The 20,483-nt window shown below is 38.6% G+C and overlaps 1 protein-coding gene across 4 annotated transcripts in view; it reads left to right on the forward strand.

The window, feature by feature from the left end:
- CTNNA2 (catenin alpha 2) overlaps positions 1-20,483 on the forward strand; it is a 466,491-nt gene that overhangs the window by 53,434 nt on the left and 392,574 nt on the right. For all 4 annotated transcript variants that reach the window (XM_032107990.1, XM_032107992.1, XM_032107989.1 and 1 more), the window contains exon 2: positions 4,455-4,561. In XM_032107990.1, coding sequence (XP_031963881.1) covers positions 4,460-4,561 — 102 coding nt within the window. In that variant the 5' untranslated portion in view covers positions 4,455-4,459. The remainder of the gene's footprint in view (positions 1-4,454; positions 4,562-20,483) is intronic.

Consider the following 20,483-nt stretch of genomic DNA (forward strand, 5'->3'; position numbering starts at 1 on the left):
TTGCTCAATACTGCAGATAAATGTAAGGGAATAGAATCTTGGCTATATATACCACCAGATTTATATATATATATATATATATATTTATATATCTCTCTGCAGCCCTCTGCCACCCAGGTCAGGCAGGGGGTGGGCTCTCTATGGCTGTGTGTGTTGGTAGGATTTCTGATGTCTGAGCTGGTTTTTCCTGTGCTTCAGCCTCCCCTGTACCTGTGCAAGCTATTCCGGAGCCAGCTCGTGCATCCATCCCTAAACGCTGTTACGCTCCGTAGGCAGACTCAGGGGTATAACCATTCATGTGTTTAGATTTCCATCTCCCAGTGAAGCACATAAATGTCTGTGAAATCAGTCAGATTTTTTTTTTTTTTTTGTCTGTCTCAGGAGATTGTGGATCCTGCTGGAAGGAATTCCTTATTCCTCCCAGAAGTCTGTCTCTGTGCAGAGAGGTGTTTGTTTTGACGTGGTTCTCAATCTTCAGATGTGAACCGAGGAAGTGCAGACTGTGTTGTTCAGTTTTTAGCTCATCTTAAACCAGTTTGCGTCTGGAGGAGCTGCCCTGTCCTCCACCTCTGCTGCTCTTCTCAGAGCTTTGGTTGTGACCTGTGCTGCCATGAATGTGGCTTCAAAACCAGGCACAGAGCTGAGCACTTGTTTTCCTTCTGTAGGGTTGGTTAGCGTTCAGCCAGGTTCTGTTCCTGGTGGAATTCACTGCCCTGTTACTAAAGGAGAAGGGTAGAAACATGCAGGAAGAGCTGAGCTGGGAGATCAGGTGTGTTTAAGGCACGTGTGGAAGTGCCCTTTTGATCTGGACATGGGGGCTGCAGTCCGGGGTGGTGACCGGTGTGGGAGAATCAGTTGTAAAGCATATTTTCTCTAGTAGTCCATATAAATGCCTTGAAGCATTAGATATTAAAAATCTAGTATTAGAAAGTTAGTATTTTAAATCTACTATTTGGAAACATAGGCTGGCTTATTACTATTTTGCCTTTTGGCTCCTCTCACCTTACTGTCTACCTTGCTAGACATCTTTCTTTCACCAATGAATATCATTTTTTGCCTTCCAGTAGCAAATAGAGTGTTGGAAGTACAGACTTGTGCTGCCAGCATTGCCAGTCTACTCTTGCCAACTGATTAATCCTACAGCTTTGCTATGAGTCAGGTAGAAAGGGTTTTTAATTTATTCAGGATGAAATGTTTACCATCTGTCTTTCATGTCTGCATTGCAGATGTGAGCTGGACTAACAGCTGGAGGCCTGTTCAAGACTGGCAATGTTTATATTTCTAAAAACTTATCACTTTGCTTCAGCAAACGTTGTATTTGCTTGTAGATTTTAAATATTTTTACTCTTACACTGAAGTTGCAGCGCAGAAATGAGCTGTCACTTGTGAGCGGCTTTGACCCTCAGAAAAAGCACTGCTGTGTAAGTCACACGGAGTGGATCTGTTGTGGAGGAAAACAGGGAGTTGTAGTGTGATAGACAAACAATTCCACGTGCAGAACATTTTGGGTTCGTAGGATGTTCCAAAAAGTAAAATTATGCTGTGTGAAAAGGCTGGTGGTAAGGGTGGTATGGGGTTTAGACTTTTAGGGACTGTTATGTAAGGGAGAATTCTACTGATGTGGATTTTGATTCCACTTGTTCAAGTAAATATTTGTTAGTATTTGCTAAAGTAAATACTTGTTTTCTTTACAGATAGGCTTTGAAGACAGACTGGCTAAACAAATGCTCACACTGAACATTACTGAGCTGGATAGAGACATTTCTGTATTGCTGTATTTAGGAAAAGCTAAAAGCTTAGAATAAGAGACATTTTGGCACTTGCTCAAGGAAGAAGAAACACAGGCAATAGAATTCCTAAAATATATTCTTGAAAAAAGTCTGGAGCTAGTTTCAGGTTTAGGACTGAAGTATCTGTATACTTCTATAGCAGTATTATTACAGCACTGTTAACTTATATTTCCTATCAGTGGAGTACTTAAAGCTACTTTTGGGGAATATTTGGTCCAATAGTCATAAAATACTCTTAGTATCCTGTGCTTTGTCCAACTGAGCCGTCCCTGTTAGCCTGTTTGGTGTGGGAAGTTCAATGTAGAAATTGCAAGGAAGAAATATTCCATCTATTCTTACATAAACACTTGGTCAGGTAACTTCGTTTTAGTCTTGTCATTTAAAATTGCTGTTGTGACAGCAGCTGAAGGAATGTTGAGAAAAATACATTAATTTGACTTTTTTTTTTTCCTTATTTGCTGTTGCGGTGTAGATTTGACTCCGAATGAAAAACAATCATAAGTTTTTAATAAGGTTTTTTCTTGCATGTGCTGTTTTCTATTTGAAAGCCCTGCTCACCCTTTCATATTGAGTTCTGAAGGATATTTGTTTCATTTTTTAGTAAAGGTTGAACCTGAGGCCGTATTCTGGGATGTAATATCTGATCATCCAGGTTATTTTTAGTATCACCTGCATGACTGCCATCCACTGAAATTAACTTGCTTTTGTAGGCTCTGGACTGTGGTACAGCTTTGAAATTATTTTTGAAATATGACAAGTGTATGTTTGAATACTCATGTTAATAGTTGGTGAGGAAAAGTGTGCTTAGTAAAGAGAAAGACTATGGGACATATTTGAAAGTATCATAAGTCACAATTAACCAATTAGAATAATTGTCTGCTTCAGACTTATTTTTTGAATTCCAGAAGCCAACTGGAGTGGCAACCAACTTTATATAAAAGAGAAACAGGCTCGGAAAGATAATTAAATATTGTCTGTTGGAAAAATGATGGCTCCCACATCAACCATGTTTACAGCAACTAGAAACTGCCTCAGTTTTCTTTAATCACGTCTGGGTGTTTTCAGCACTGTAAAACATGAAACCTAATGGGTTTTTGTGGAAGAGTGGAAACTGAATAATAGTGATTTTAGCACTCGCTAGATATTGTCTGATAATTCTGTTACCAAATGTTTGCAAGAGAGGGGAGGCTAATGGTGGTTTTATATGTGATTTATAAATACATTGATTAGGGAGTTCTGATATGCCTCTGTTTTTGAGCAAGAGTTTTAACCCAGTGAGAATCTTTTACAGCCTATGAATGAATTTTGCAGAGACTCACCAGCCTGTTTATATTGATTGATAGTGATTACTCAAGACATTCTCCTGAGCAGAGCAGTAGAATTTATTTTGTATATACTGGATAATGCTGCTAAATCCTGAGTAACTACCTTACTGAATTGTGCTTCATGAAGTGGATTGTGATTCAAGAGGCAATAGCTGAATTTCTTTCCATTTTGTTCCCATAATTATGGTGGTAATTCATTCATTTATTTATTTGTTAATTTCATAACTGAAATTAGCTTATTGGTTAAAAATACTAAATTAAAATACTAAAGTTACTAACTTAAAAATACTAAAATTGTTTTCTGGAGAAAACAATTTAAAACTTTTGGGATATTTTATACAGAGGGGCTTGACTTAAATCTCACACAATGTCCAATATGATATTACTGGTTTGTCTTTACCTGTTAAGTGTTCTCATGGTATATGGGACTTCTAATCTTTCATTTTAATTTTAAAATGAAGGGAAATATTTAAATTATAATTATTTAAAATGAACATTTTTCTCATTAGATTTTTCTGTCTTCTTGTGTTTGGTGGACAAGTTAATTTATGTGTGGCTTTTCTTGTCACCAAATACTTAAATCACTGTCCAGCGCAATGAGGTGCATTGGATGGCTCTTACAACCTGACAGCTGGACTTCTCTGTATGTGGAATTTCAAAAATGAAGTCAACTATCTAGAAAATGGCATGAAAACCTGAAATGGGAAATACAGTGACAGCAATTTGCTGTCGTCTTCATTTTGGGCTTTGTTTAAGCTTTTAAGCCTAAGGTGGTCTGCAGAATCTGTTTTGGCTTTAAATGAGCACTTCTCTTTTTGATGGAAAATTAAGAAATGCTGAATACTGTGGAGAAGTTTGATTCAAAAATCTCAACAGAGTTGTTGAATTTGTTTTATTCCATTTCTGAGTATTCTGCTTCCTTGCCTCTCCCACTCTGAGCAATGCAGGGGGATATGGGGGTTGTAGTAAGTTCATAACACTCCTGCTCCTTCCTCACACTTTTCCCCTGCTCCAGTTTGGGTTCTCTCTGTGGGATGGAGTCCTTCAGGATACACCTGGTCCTGCCTGTTCCCTCCATGGGATGTGGTTCCTTCAGGACACATCTGTCTGCTGTGATGTTGGAGGTACAGGAGTAAAAAAATCCTGAATATAAATGTCTAAGCACTCTTTGGATGTGGCAGTGGTGCACTCGGAGTTCTTGGGAGTAGAGGAACCCTTAGTGAGATTATGGAGAAGTATTTTATATGTGGATATATGTATTTATTCTTTAAATAAATGATATTCAGTATGTGGATCTTGCACTAATAATTTTCGTGTTACGTAATTTTATCTGTTCCAGGGAGTATGACTTCTGCAACGTCACCTATCATTTTGAAATGGGACCCCAAAAGTTTGGAAATCAGGACTCTCACAGTAGAGAGACTATTGGAGCCACTTGTTACCCAGGCAAGTATCTTTGGTTTGTTTTGTTTCTTCCTTCAGCCTGATGCTGTATTTACTCTTTTTACATAATTATCTTAATAGTGTTGGATAATAAAAACATGAGCAGTTTTTGTTCGTGATCTCTGTTGGAAAGCTCTGTTCAAACATGTTTAGAGGCTCTTGTTCTAAATAATTTATAGTCTCAAAATACGAGCAGGAGTACAGTAGCAACAACTATTTACTTATGTCTGTCATATAAAGCAATTTAGAAAGTTATGCAACAGCCGATCTAAGATAGGTATCTGACTGAGCACGTGCTCCTGGTTTGTTAATTCACCCTGAAAGACAGGTTCAAAATAGAAACAAACCAAAACCAACCATCCAAATTACAGAAACTGTTAAAACCTGTTTCATTTTGTCCTGCCATCATTAAGAGTATAGGTAGAGACCCGGTGCCATTCTGTTTCTGAGTTGCTCTTAATAATGGAAAGCTACTTCTTTAATTCCCCCAAAATGATGTCTCTGTATGGTTCCTCTGCTCTTTGAGTGAGTCACTTCCCAAAGAAATGACATCTGGATGTCTTTCTTTGTTTTTGAAAAAAAATTATGTTATTTCTCTACAAATTATTCTGCACATGAAAGTCTCTAACCATGTACACAACTTCACAGACTCGAGGCAGAGAGTTCTTTCATTCCACATAGCTGGCAATAACATAGTAATTAACTTTCATTATAAACCTTGATAATTTTGCTCTTGATATGAAAGACAGACTAAAATCCCGAATTCACTGTAAAACCAGCTGAAAATGAGGTTACCAGCTCTCCATTATTCTGGTACTGGTGTTGGCACAGCAAGTGAAACTTCTGTGCACCAAACTCTGATGTGAAACCCAAGTTACTGGGTCCTCTGTGAGGGAATTTCCGTTTTCCTTTAGCTTTACTTTTGACTGCTTTGCCCAGAGAAGAGGAAACATCAGTCCAGAAGGGAAAGTACCATTGTAGCTTCATGGTTTCACCAGGTGCTGGATTAACTTTGGGCTCAGCTACACCTTTGTTTGATAGCATGCTTGAGCAAATGTAAATCAAGAAATCACAAGCTGAGCTACAGGACGTGGATTTCTTTAATGATAAAAATTCATGTTCCCAAGATTGTATTTTGATGAGAAACAATGTATTTCTATTTTAGCAGCGTGTCAAGGAGAGTAGAGGAAATAAAGTGCTGTCTGGAGAGGGTAGAGAAATGTTAGGCTATTCTTTTCTTCAACTTCTATGAATATTTCCATTCTGATTTATTCTTCTCATAGGTTTCTAGATAATAGGAATAAATAAAACCCCCCTTTTGAACATGTAATTTTATTTCTTATATTAGGGAAATAAGTAGTTTTACTTATTTCCCTCTGCTTTGATTCCAGTGGAGTATGTTTGACTAAAACGTGTTTTATATGAGCCACACAAGCATAATCACGAAAGCTCCACGATGAAAAATGTGTTACCTTCAGAGTGTGTTTATCTGTTGCATTTTTAGCTGAAGTTATTCAGCTGCTCTTTCTGTTTTTCTCAGATAAGTTAACGATCATCCCAGTTTTAAAGACTTTTTATTTTTTTCTGCCTGAAATTGCATTTGCAGTCTGGTCAAGTCGGGAATAGTCTCTTGTTTACCTCTGCTGGGGCTTCGATTGCAATCTGCCTGTGCAGCAGCAGCCTCCAGAAGATGCCAAACGCACGTTCCGTGGGCAAAGATTGGGATCTCCTTAAAAAGTTTCAAAGCAATTTCCTTCCTGAGAGAGAGAGAGAATATCTAATTTGAAACTTTATCTTGGCAAATAAATAAATAAATAGATAGGTGTTTAATCCCATTCAGTTTGAGCTCTGAAGTCCACTTGTGGATTCAAATGAGCTGCTTAACAGGGAGATCATAGAGATGGGAAGTTCTTCTGTGAGTCATTGAAATAGGTCACTGAATAGAAGAGAGAGATTTAATGGCCCCAAAAGGCAGCAGAACTTTGCTGCTAAAGTTCCTGGGCAACCTTTGAAGGCAGTCCTACTTCCACAGAATAATTCAGGTTGGAAAAGCCCTCCAAGATCATCGAGTCCAACCTGTGACTGATCCCCACCTTGATGCCAGCCCAGAGCACTGAGTGCCACGTCCAGTCCTTCCTTAGACACCTCCAGGGATGGGGACTCCAAACCTCCCATGGCAGATCCAATGCCTGACCACCCTTTCCATGAGTAAATTCCTCCTGATCTCCACCCTGAATCTCCCCTGGCACAGCTCAAGGCCATGTCCTCTCATTCTCTTGCTGGTTGTCTGGGGGAAGAGGCCAGTCCCCACCTTGCCACAACCTCCTGTCAGAGAGTTGTAGAGGAGTTTTGACCAGCAGTTTGGAGCAGATGAAATCCTGAGTCCCTTACAGCCAAAATTTGCCTGATAGTGTGATTTCCAGCACCACCAGGACAAATTCGTGCTTTATTTTGGCATTCACATTTGAATATTTCAGAGCACCCTCTTGTTCTCCAAGCTGTGTATGATTTTGGACAAGGCTAGAAAAACTGGAAATTGTTGTAGACAAGTTTTAGGGCTGCAGAAATGCAAATTTAGTCCTTTGTATCTGTGAACTTAGATTCTGAACTCAGTGTATGTATAAGCACATGACTGACAGATTTCCAGATGATGGCACATCCACTGGTTTGTACTGATACTTTGGAGAGTAATGCAGAAATGTGATGTGGGTTTGAAAAAGAACACCTCAGCGAGTCAGGGGAAGAGAACAGTGCATTCAAAGTGAATTTTAGACAAGCTCGTTAGTGTTCCAGGTGAGAAAATATGGATAACCTAGGAACTGATTTAGAAGAAATTATAAGACAAGAGGGATTGTCTGAGCTGGAGGCAAAAAAAACCCCTCTGAAAATCCATTAGCTGATCATGAGAAAGCATTAGAAATGGCAGACCTGCATTTATTCTCGGAAGCCCTGAACAAGCAAACTAATTAAAACTTAGTGTGGATGTCAGAGATGGGAGAGGATTGGTGCTTGCTGGGGTACCCTGTTCCCAGTGCTTGTTGCCATGTTGGAAGAGTAGCAGGTAGGACCTGTCACATCTTTTATTAACTTGCCTTTACTGAGATTTTCTAAGAAATACATGCTGGAAAAAATTATTAGAATTTCTTTTCTCCGCAGTGTTGAAATTACTAATTGAAATGTGTTTCTTTTCTCTGGCTTTAGTGTCACAATTAGTTAAAAGCATAAGATAATTGTATTTATTGCTACTTCTGTTTTCTGACCTTTTTTTTTGAACTATAAATGTTACAATTTTTGATTCTGTGGCATTTTTATAAGGAAATAAATAACTAAAACATATTCTCAAGTGTTGCTGCTTATTACTCTCAACCTTCCTGCATAGTAACCAAGTGGATTGCAATTTTATTTGTTACACTGTGGGTGGTTTTCCTAAGAAAAAAGAATTACATTTTTAGGACGGTTTTAACTGCAATTACACGATATTTTATGTACAGCTCAAAAATAAGACTTTTGGAAGTTGTCCATAAGGAGTCAGGGGATATTTTTTGTTTCTGGTGGTTTTGAGTGCTAGTTAAATAGGTTATGAACACAAGCTATATATGAAAGGAAAAGAAAAAAACAAATAAATGCCAACTATAAACCAGCACCATCCATGCAATTGTTTTTGGAAAAACACCAAAAAATAATCATATATGTACACATAGATGAAAAGATGAAGCAGCTGTGTCGAGTTTTTGAAGATGAGATTTGCTCTTGTGCTAAAGCTTCAATTTTCTAATGTCAATCTGTGGTTCTTTTCATTAGTTTGGCCTGGGAATTTTAAATAGCAGTGTGGCCATTTTATTTTAACTGTGCCTTTATTCCCAGAGCCATGCAGCAGTTGTGCCTTTTAGGATCTTTATTTAGGGCTGTTATTTATTATTGCAGAGTTTTAACAACAGCGCAAATAATGGTGAGCGTTCCTGTTGCAGATTGTTCATGACTGATTCTGTTTTCCTTCAGTATGACACATTTTTGTCCTTCTAGATTTGCTAGGAAGAGACAGTTCTGAATTGCAGTGCATGTGTGGTGGGTTTTTTCCCAATAAATTTAAGATGCCAGTTATAGCATCATAAAGGAAGCAACAGTCTTTCATAAGGCAGACAAAAATTATTGATTAATGATTTTGCATTTTTTTAAATAATAGCATCACTCAGTAAAATTAAGAGCCTATACCTATGAAATAAGTCATTAGATAAAATTCCAGATACTTTTATTTCGTGCAGTTTATTTAGAAAGTCATAATAATCTTGGTTGATGTTATTATTCATGAACTTGGGACTAATCCAATCCCTTGTGCAGCGTGCTTGGAAAATGGACTAATTTCTATATTACCCTAAAAAAATATTTCCATACCATATTTCCAACCATTCCAGTTCACTGGATATTATTTACATTTGGTGAATGCTGGTTTTCTTGTATTTGAACCCTAAATCTGGTGTGCTGTTTTCCATGGGAAATATATTATTTATTAGTTTTGTCAGCTGCATTTGAAGCCCAGCTTTACTTTTGGAGGGTTGGTGAATGTCTTTGCATGTTTCAAACAAGTTTGTGAAAAAGTGGGTGGTGGAGCACTTTATGCCTGATACCTGTTGAACTTCTTTTAGTATTTGCACTGAATTCTCCAGCAATTTCTTTATTTGATACCTGGATTCAGCTGAAGTCGCTTCAAGACAGACCTAAGGGGAAATGAATGATAAGGGTTTATTTTTTGATGATTCAAGCTCAATTCAGTTGTATAATAAGGTCAATATTAGGTCAATATTATTTAATTTTTTTTTTTTAACCTGGACAGGACCATTCTCCCAATAGTGAAACTAATTTTAGTTCAAGCTCTTTCTGTCAGAATAGTCCCAAGTCTGTAGTGTTTCTGGGAGCATGGGAGGTTGGACTGTGCCCCAGCCGTCCCTAGCATGGATTAGGTGATGGCTGTTCATGTTGGGGAGACAAAGTAAAATCATATCAGGAAAGGAACATGGAACTATTTTATCTGAAACTGAACTTTAAACATTTTTATGCAGTTATTATATTGAATAGGAAGAGAATCCTCCTTGCTTTCTCCAGCATTATAGAATCATATAGTCAAGTTGGAGAAACCCTCTAGGATCACTGAGTGCAGCTGTTCTCCCAGCACTGCCAGGGCCACCACTGACCCATGTCCCCAAGTGCCACATCCACAGGAGGCATGGGCACTCCACCACTGCCCTGGGCAGCCTGTTCTGGTGCTTGACCACCCTTTCAGTGAAGAAATTTTCCTTGATATCCAATCAAAACCTCCCTTGGCACAACCTGAGGCCGTTTCCTCTTGTCCTAGGTTTGTGCAATATATTGCTTAAAATAATTTCTGAACTGAAAACTGCCAGCTGCCTTTTTACTTCAGCCTGTTTTTTCAGCCATTGGATTCTTCCAGAAGCATCTGCTGTCCTCTGGCCATCCCTGTTTCTCCTTTGCCATTGGATTCAGTAGCATCCGTGCCTCTCTGCCTGCTCTAGTTGGGATCTTGTCAGCATGGAGACTTCGTGCTGTCTAGGAGAACCTTTTGCTACATTTTGGCTTTTCTGTTTTTACTCTCCTGTGCTTGAAAGCTGCAGGGTATTTATAGTACACGGTGTCCTGTAAGGTCTGGACCTTGTCAGTCTGTGCCTCCCGTTTTCTTCACTGTTAGAGGTGTTTATGGATGTGTTTGTACTTTGGAGTTCGTCCATGTGCAGGTTGGCGTTTGCAGGGGGGAGAACAGGACTCAGAGGGGTTTAGGTCTCCTCCATTACTCCCATCTTCTGCATTTATGGAATAATGATTCTTAACTCAGAGCAATGCAGTATGATGGCTGCTTTTTTTCCTCTCCTGCTGCACAAGCCAATGTGGAAAGATGGTGAGATAATTTGTCACTGGTGTATTGTAGCTGGAAATGCAGATTGTGCTGGGAATATCTTAGGTGTGCAGTAAGCTGTGACTGAAAAAGCTCATGGCTAAAATGAACCTTCTCTAATTTGTAATTCTTTGTATTAAATGCTAGATTTTCCACGCATTGGATAACTCTTCAATTTTCTTCATCATTAGGCAATTTTTAGTGGCTCAAGGTTACCAGGAAGTGTTTTTGTCTTTCTGTGATAAGGACAAAATCATTTTCTTCACAGAGTGGTTTGGTTGGAAGGGACCTGAAAAATCACTTTGTTCAACCCCCTGCCATGGGCAGGAATGCCTTCCACTATCCCAGGTTGCTCCAAGCCCTGTCCAGCCTGGCTGACTCTTTCCTGTAAGTGTAGGGAAGAATTAGTGCAAGCAGTTTCATTGCTGGAGCCCAGGAATGTCCTGATCCTGTCTCCATCCTGTATCCTGAAATAGTATGTTTGGAACTTGTCTAGACAGCTTTCCAACCCAGTTCTATTCTTGCAGATGGTTTTCTGGCAGCTTTCATGGAAGACTTTTCAGAAAATGTTCTTGCCTGGGATTTCCAAACTCTAATCAAGAAGATCAAACTAATTATTGAAGTGTTTTTCTTCTGCTTGTGTCCTTGATGATGTATAGAGAGGCCTGGTGAAACTGAGATGAGCCTTTTTCATGTCCTCAAATCCACAGCTCAGCAGGTTCCTAACAGTCCTGTTGATTTAATTTGGGTCATCCCTGTAGAAGGGGAACATATAAAGGTTTTGAGGGAAAATTTGCTTTGGTTGCATTTTTAGGTGATTTTTCCCCAGTTTGCTTGAAAAGCAGTTCTGTGTTTTGGGTTTTTTCTCAGAATATCTTGTGAACTTGTCAGTTCCAAAATTTCTCGGGGTCAACAAATATATTATCAAGTTGCATTTGTCTTCTTTTATGTTAAAAATGCCTATTAAAGCAGGGTAAGTATATCACGTCATATTTTAAAAGATGATTGCACAGTTAAAAGGCAGTGGCATTGATACAAAACAAGAAATGGATTTTCATTTTAGCTGATAAAGAAATTCTTGTTGGTATCATAAACTTTCATTTACTGAAAGTGTTTGACACATTTTTTCAGTGGTTAAATTAAAGACTTCAGAAGTACTGCAGCAGATACAAGTGCTAATATAATAATTTATATAACTGGAATGGTTCTAAGTCTAGGATATTTTTGTCATACAAATGCAGTGCTTTAACAGGGAGGAAACTGGAAAAATTTTTTTTCATATCACTAAATGTGAATCAAATGTACTAAAATAAAGAATTTTAGTCACATACTGTATGAGCAGGGTCTTGGTATGGTTTGTTAAGCAGCAACTTCAAAATAGCTGCTCAAATATCCAACTGAATGTGAGCTCATTACAACGTGATAAAATGATCCTTAAATGCATCAGCTGCTGAGTGTAAAGTAAATTTTATTTAGGCATTATTATTGTTGTAACATAGTGTTTGTTAATGAGATTATTATTGGAAGGATTCCCCCTTCTCAAAAAAGGTGTTGACAAATTGGAATGAGATCAGAGAAGAATTATGTGAATTACTGCGGTTTTGTCTTGTAGTGGAAGCCTAAAGACTTTGGGTGCATTTCATCTGTAAAAAGGCTTATCCATTAAAAAGAAATTGCCTTAAATTTGCTGCCAGTGTAGATTTTGAGACTATTTCTGGTAGCACTTACAGTGTAAATAATATTTCACGATTCTAATCTAAACTAAACTCGAATATGGGATTCACACCCTGAAAGTAAAACATCCAAACACTAAACACCCTCAGCAGGGATTTTGGAGTAGGTATTTTCAGGAGTAGTAGTAACTGTAGTAAGTTAAGAGGTATTATGGTCTTAACCAGTGTATGCTTGTAGATCAGCAAGAGGTTGTCTTGTAGCGAAGGTTTTTTTAATCTGGCTTAAAAATGAAATAATAAGTGAATAGAAACTAAAAATAAACAGTAAAATAAATACAAGCTGGAATAGTTCTCCTAGAGTGATGGGCAACTCAATGCTACCAGAATCTTTGATGAAGAATTGGATGCGTTTTTGAAGTGTGGCGCTGCTGAGGCATCTTAAATCCTGGGGTCAGTTTGGGCCCCTCATGGCAAGACAGACATTGAGGGGCTGGAGCATGGCCAGGGAAGTGAACGGAGCTGGGGAAGGGTCTGGAGCACCAGGAGTGGCTGAGGGAGCTGGGAAAGGGGCTCAGCCTGGAGCAAAGGAGGCTCAGGGGGGACCTTGTGGCTCTGCACAAGTCCCTGACAGGAGGGGGCAGCCGGGGGGGGTCGGGCTCTGCTCGCAGGGAACAGGGACAGGAGGAGATGGAACTGCCTCAGGCTGGGCCAGGGAGGCTTAGAGTGGATATCAGGGAAAATTTCTTCATGGAAAGAGTTGTTGAGGTAGTGGGGTCACAATCCCTGGAAGTGTTCAAAACAAGTGTGAATGTGGCACTTGGAGGTGTGGTTTAGTGGTGAATGTGGGGGTTGTCCTTGGTTAATGGTTGGACTTGGTGATCTTAAAGGTCTTCTCTAACTTTAATAACTCTGTGAGATGCTTTAGGTCCACCAGGAGTTATAAAACTGGGAAAATAGTTACTGGAAGAACAAAACCCTGCAGTAATGGGTCTCTCTTTCTGAATCAGGGAGGAAGGAGGGAGCACGGTTGCTTATTTTCTTTCATCCATCAGATTTGCCAGGGGAAAGAGAAAATAGATACACAACCTCTGTGATTAAATATGTATGTTTCTAATGACTTAGGGAGCAATTTGGATATGGAAGTTTGCAATCCATCTTAGTTTCATTCCTCAGAGTGATCTGAAAACCTTACTCACTTTCTTATTTTTCATTAACTTCATTAGCTGTCTGTGTCATCAGTCTGCAAAAGTTAGAAAGGATAGAAAATAATCCTAATTACAAAAATAATACCCTAATTACAAGATTTTGCTTTGAGGTGTTAATTAACCTAATTCTAATGGTCCATGTTTTGAGAAACAGTGGCAGTTTCTGTTCCATTGTCCTTCAATATGTATTACTGAAAACTGACGGATTTATTTGCAGTTCAAAGGATTCAGGGCATGGGTACATGGATATTTTTGATTGGTTTCTTGTTTGTTTCCTATGTTAATTTCTTTGGAATATCGATTCCCTTGGTTGTGTACCTTACAATGGATCCAAGTAGACTTTTTAGTGATCTTCGACTATTTTATAAAATGCAATAGTTTGTAACTAGAGAGATCTGAGATTTTGATTTATTTTAAAGAAGACCTTGATTTTCAGCCAGAGAAATTTAGATGCAGTTTTGCCTTAAGAAAATGGTGCAGTTTTGCCTTAAGCACATGGTTTAAATGATCATATTTAGTTTCCTGTTTGGTAAATTAAGTTTCAGTATCTCCTCTCACAAACTCATCAGTAGTTGATGTTCTTGAATATTAGGTGCAGCAAATGCTCAGATTGGGAAGAAATACCCTCTTCTACTTGTCTCTTTCAATGGGATGACTAATATTTTCCCCTTAATATACTGGAGTTTCCCTCTTATTTAGTCTGCTTCTCTGTACTCCTGTAGTACTTTAGAAGTCATTGATGAGACTTCAAACCTTTTACTAATTTATGATGAGGGTATTAAGGCTGTGTAACTCATGCTTAGCATATTCAGCACAGATTAATTCAATATTCTGCAGATGACCTTTGACGAATACACAAGGAGTATTTCTCTACTGAGTAGAATTTTTCCCTTTTGTAGATATCTATTCTTTAAAATAAGTCTTTTTAATATCCTAAATGAAGTCAGCACTAGAATTTTCATTCTCATTCAGTTTCTTGGGTCAGTCTGGAACAAGAGACTATCTGCACAAATTTTCTCTCTTCCTTCATGAATAAAAGGGTGTTTAGCAAAAAAAAAAAAAGCATAGTCATAACAAAGTAGCCTTGACACTTACTTTATGTGAGTATTTTTCTTTATAAATTTGTTTTAAAGATGAAAATAGATGAAATTGATTACAGATAGCATTTTAAACTAAGAAATACAGCCTAATTTTCACTTAATAAACTGGTAGTGTGGAAAAGGATAAACTGAAAGTGTTGGGTTTGCATGGCCAGGTTTTGGTAGCGAGGGGACTACAGGGTTCAGTGAGAAGCTGCTGGAAGCTTCCCCATGTCCATGGAGCCAATTCCAGCCAGCTCCAGGATGGACTCACCACTGGACACGGCTGAGACCTGTGCACTTTCTTGCTCTAAATCCTCATCTCCTTGTACAAACAGTTGATCTCTAAGTTTTCAGAGAAGGGTTTTGGAGACACGAGATTTGCAACAGGAATGAACTTTTCTCATTCACTTCATTTTGCTCCCTAGTAAAGAAAATGTATTGTAGCTGCTTATGCTAATAATAAGTGCTTCCATTGGAAGGTGTTCATGTAGAAGCTTAATGAATCCAGTGTGCTGAATGGCTACTGAATATGGAGTTGTTTCCAGGGGATGTGTATTAATGTATTCAGTTTTTTCCCAGAGAATTACACATATCTACATTCTTACGGAGTGATGAAGCTTTTACACTCTGTTTGAAATGCTTTAATTGCCAGGTAGTTTCATCGTTTTCTGACAAGGAAGTTGACTCAGAAATTTGAGGGAAATGCATGCATGAGGCATAACATCTATATCTATTTTAATATCTGTATCTATATATCTATCTTCTTCTTCCTCTTTCTTCTCTGTCTTCTCAGTCCATATTCTTTAAGTCTGCTTCATTCCTATGTTCCACCACATAAGATTTCTCTGAATGCTTCCATAGCCTGTAACATTTATGGTTTTTAGTTCTCTTTAAGCTGCGGGACTCAGTGCTTTCATGTATGTGCAGTGTGATATTGTTGACTGTTTGAATATGGTGGATTAGCAAAGTTTGTGGTAGTGTTTTTACCCAATATGGAAAAGTAAATGGTTTTTATTTGAGCAGTTCCTGTCTGACACAATTGAAGTTCTTGTTGGAGTAGCTGGAAACATGCATGTGTATCCTTGGTTTAGTGCTGACTGTGATCAGTGAGTTAATTTTATAATGGTCCATGCCCTGTAAAAGAAGCATTTCTTTATGAGCCACTTACATAAGGAATAAATTCACTGTCAAATAAATATCTTCATTTTGGAGTTCTGAATTCAGCAGCGTTCTAGCTCATATGTTCAGGATGTATCAGGGTCACATCATTTAGTTCCAGCCAGAAATCACTGCCACTTTACACACAACCCTTCTCATCCTCAACATATTTTTAATGGCATTTATTGCAGCTCTCAAGAATTTGTGAAAGATAATTTAATTGTGCTTGTGTTTGGACACAGAAGAAGAAAGTCTGGGCTGTGAGCTGCATCTGTCCCCTTCCCCATGTGGCAGACAGCTCTGGAGACAAGTTTCTATTTCACTGCTGTTTTGCTTGGCCAATAAGAAGAAATTAGAAACCTTACCTTCTGTTTCCATATTTTGGTTGGTACCTTGTTGCTAGAGATTTCAGTCTCTTTGTTGGGGGTTTTCCAGTGTTACCACCTTGGTTGTCTGTCAGGTTTTGTTTTACCCTCCCAAAGGGCATCTCGTGAGTCCATCTCTCAAACAAACTTACATTTTAGTTTGTTTTGAATATTGTGTAGAAAGGAGCATTAGGTTTTTGTTAAAGAAAAGGTGGGGAGGACAGTTTTTGACACAAATAAAAATTGCAGCAGCTGTACTGGTCTTTAGGGGATTTGGTCTCTTTTAAAAATTAACTTTCTTCTAGCACTAGACAAGCTGCAGAAGTGGAAATGATTATTGTAACCATCATCCTAGAGCTTTTTCAGGTGTTTAAATTTTACTGAACAAAAGTTACTAAGCACTTCGAAACTGAAGCCTGAAATTTTGAGCTCAGAGTAGCAGATCACTGCATAATATTTTATACATCTTTAATGAGAGATTAGTAATGCATTTGCTCTGCACACCTCTCAGCCTTTTTCACTGAACTTAAAGCCCAAGAGTAAAATTGATACGATCAAGTTACACAATTGTGTTCTTTTTTCAAGCAATTGGCCCTGCAGTTTTCTCATTAGACTTACTAGAGACTGTGAGGGATGCTGGCTGTGGGGTTTGTGCTTTGGTTTTTTTAGTGGGGTTTTTGGTGGGTTTTTGGGTTTTGGGTTTTTTTGGTTGGCTGATTTCAGTACTTTTTATTTCTTGTCTTTGTTTTGTGACTGTTTCGTTTTTACAACCCAGAACCAGCCCTTTAGGCTGGATGAGCCAGCCAAGATGTTAAACATCCATAGATCTTTGATTTTACATCTCTCAAGGAAAGGAGATGGGAAGCCTGGAGTACCAGTCTGTACTGAGCTGTGTGAGTTTTGTGTATAATCAAATAGTGGGTTTATACATACTTTTGTCAGCAGAGAAATTAGAAACCAATTATGTCAGAAACTCAGAATAAATCAGGATGCTTGTATGAGCTTTCCTTTTCATTAACGTGGTGCTGCTAAAGCTGATTTGCCTTGAAGTGGGATAGATCCTTCAAAAGTCTCTGCAGCCTTTCCTACAAGACTGCTGGGACAGGGAAGCCAAAGGGTCTTTAAGTTCCTGTAACATCCTTGTCCTCCTGGGCTCCCCTCTAGTCCTTTGCTCTCACCAATCACTTGGTTTTGTCCCCAGGCACCATCCTGTTCCAAAAGACCTATGAAACTTAGGAATTGCACGTCAGGAAAGTGCGATTAAATATTTTTGAACTGGAAGGAAAACTACTGAAAATATTAAAGGTCTCATTCTTTATGGAATGGAATTTTGTGAAGGAAAGCAGTTTTAGAACATTGGAGGCGAGGGTGTGAGACGTTCAATTTGAGATTGTAGCTTCCTGTAGTGACTTTATGAAGGACTGTCTTACTGCTCCTATTTGACCATTTTTGTCTATTCTTTCAAATACTTCCCTTGGCCAAAAATAGTCTAGTTATAAGTTTGTCAGTCTAGGTCCTGTGATAATTTCTTTTCTTTTTTTTTCTTCCTCCCTGTTCTTCCTGGATATAAGACCTGGGTACTCTAAATTCTTTTTAGAATCATTGCTTTAAAAAAAACAGTTACAAATCACTGCAGTTTTAACCCAGAGGTGGTTGTGCCTTTCTTCAGGCCATGCTCTGTGGTGGTCCTTCATTTTCTCTGCCAAACTCCTTAAGTAGGTCCTTGCCTTTACAGTCATTGTGTCACTGTTCCTTAAGGCTCCCATGGTAACATCTGGTTCCAGGTTCTTCTTTACCCTTGACTCTGATTCGTCTTTTGAGTTTGTGTGTTTTTATTACAGGAAAGGGCAGAAATCAGCAGGGTTGCATTTATTAGTGTAGAATTACCTGTTTTAGAGAAAATTGTTTCAGGTTAACAGCCTGTTGGGTCTGGATTCATTGGCTGGTTGCATATTGAGTTTCATGAGGCTTATTTAAAGAAGTCTTCATTGGAAAGTCAGCCATATTACAATTGGTCTGTAAGCTGGAAGTTTAGTTGCAAATTTCACATGGAATTGCTGGCAAATACAAAGGTAATGCACACTCTGCAGTGACTCAGTAGCTCTTCTAACATGTCTTTCACTGATGTGGCCATCAGGAAGCTGAGGCTTCAAGGGAAGATATAAAATTGAATGTAATAAATCATTTTTTGTATCCCTTTTCTCCATCTCACTACCCAGTACTGCACAGAACATTATCTCATTGATTTCCTCGTCAGTGGTTGCCCTAAATGTGTATGAGATTGTGTCAAGGTGGGGATGTGGGGCTGTCACTGTGTGCTCCATGAGGTGATGGATTTGTCACCACAGTTCCTGAACACTCTGCAAGAAGCTTATTGAGCCAGAAAATGAATATGTGTAATCAGCATCTAATTTCGCAAAAGTCCAGCAGGGAAGCCTGTGCTGGGTTCCAGCATTTCCATTTCCGTAGGGTGGAACTATCAAAAACGTAATTGTGGCATCAAAATGCGCCTGTTGCTGGAGTCATTAAGTCCCACTTTTGTCCACTGAGAATATGTGGGAAACTTGATATTCATAAAGCCTTTATTAACATTTGTAATTTCATTTTATACTCCTGCACAACTCATTGTTACTTTTCATGAGATTTGTATGATGTTGCTTGTCCTTGTAAATTTATTTATTGTGGCCTTACTTTAGCAAATCTCATACAGGTTACTGAAGAACTTTACACAAACAACATGATCTGAGGCTTTTTCTATTGTGTTTTATTCTGGTTTGACACATTTTCTTTTGAAGTAACTAAATATCTGTATTTTGGATGTTTCTGAGACTTAGTAGAGATTTAGGTTTAATAGATTTTGGATTTAGTTAAGATTCTCGATACGAGTTTAGTTGAGTCTTGATACAAGGTGCATATTTGAAAAAAATAATAGCATTTTGCATTACATTTTCCATATTGATCAAGTCAACATGTTCTGTGGACTGTATTGATCAAGTCTGATTAACCACCTTAGCCTTGAATGCTCAATTATTTTATGGCAAGATTCACACATTACTCAAATATTTTTCCTTTTCTAAGAGGTGTTTTAGAGGAGGGTCATCCATCCACAACAGAGGGTGGGGAAGGAAGAAGGAAAAAAAAAGTTTTACTGAATCAGATTGTTTGATGCTGGTTCTAAATGAATTTGGAAAATATGTTTTGAAAAGTTTTCCCCCCCATGTAAGGCTTTAGATTATATTGTAACTCCCAGCACAGTTAATGTTCTAAAATTGCTTCTGCTTGGAGATGAGATGCAAATGGTGGTTCACTGTTTATCAGGCATTTCTGTTTGCTGTATCCTATTTATTCATTTAGCACAGACTTTATTTTTGTAAGTCATTCCACACAGGCAAGCACAAGGCAGCTGATCCATTCCCATGGGAGCACCAGTGAGCCAGTCAGCCCTTCTGCAGCTGGAGGGATGGGAACTGGGTGTACTGGGGAGCAAATGATCGGGATCTGCGAGATCACAACCCTTCAGGGGCTAAAATGCTCGTAGAATGAGTGCTCACAGAGCAGCCTTGTCTGACTTACTCTGAGCACTTCATCCAAAACAAAGAAACTGCTTGCAGACTTATCCTCCCAAGGTAAATTTTTATGACAACAATGTTGTCCCTGAGTCTCTTACCAGATGCGTATAAAAGATCAGCAAAATCTAGTCATAATGAAAATCTGACCTGCCTTTGCCTTGCTTCCAAAGTGGCTGATTGGAATAAAACATTGCTGGATGAGACAGCTGAGCAGTGGTTTTACTTCATGAAAGAAGAAAAATAACAAAAAACTCAAGTATTTGGAGAATGCCGTGGGCAGTTTGAAATTTTTGGAGCTCAGAAGAGAGATTGCTGTTTTGTGACACATGTTTGAGGTGCTGTGGTGCTGCAGGGATGATACACCAGTATGCTTTGAAAGAAAACGTCTGTGAAACATTAATGTTTGCTCCATAGGTTTTTGTTAGTATTTGTTTTTTTCCTGGCATGGTTGCCCAGCAGTAGGATACAATGAGAATACATGCTTTATCCAAACTTTATCAGCTCATCCAAAATTGGAGTATTTGTAAGCGTTACTAAAATTGGAAGATCTGCAAGCATTATGTTGATCCTTTTGGTGAGACCATTGCACAGGTTGCCCAGAGAAGCTGTGGCTGCCCCATCCTTGGAAGTGTCCAAGGCCAGGCTGGATGAGGCTTGGAGCAACCTGGGATAGTGGAAGGTGTCCCTGTGCATGGCAGGGATTGGAACTGGATGATCTCTAAGGTTCCTTCCCACCCAAAAGATTCTGTGATTCTGTGATTCTCTGATTATCAAGTTAGACAAACACTGCTGATTTAAGATCTTCATTACTGAAAGCAATGATTTTTTTTATAACCTCACATAGGAGAGTGAAATTATGATTTTGTTAAAAATATGGGTGAAGAGCTGAGATGTTGGGAAAACGACCTGTGAGCTTTTGAATCGTTCCTGCTTATTGTTCATTTTGAGTTTTCTGCAGTAGAGAGGTG

Source organism: Corvus moneduloides, chromosome 5 (genome assembly GCF_009650955.1).
Source record: "Corvus moneduloides isolate bCorMon1 chromosome 5, bCorMon1.pri, whole genome shotgun sequence".
Taxonomy (NCBI): Eukaryota; Metazoa; Chordata; class Aves; order Passeriformes; family Corvidae; genus Corvus; species Corvus moneduloides.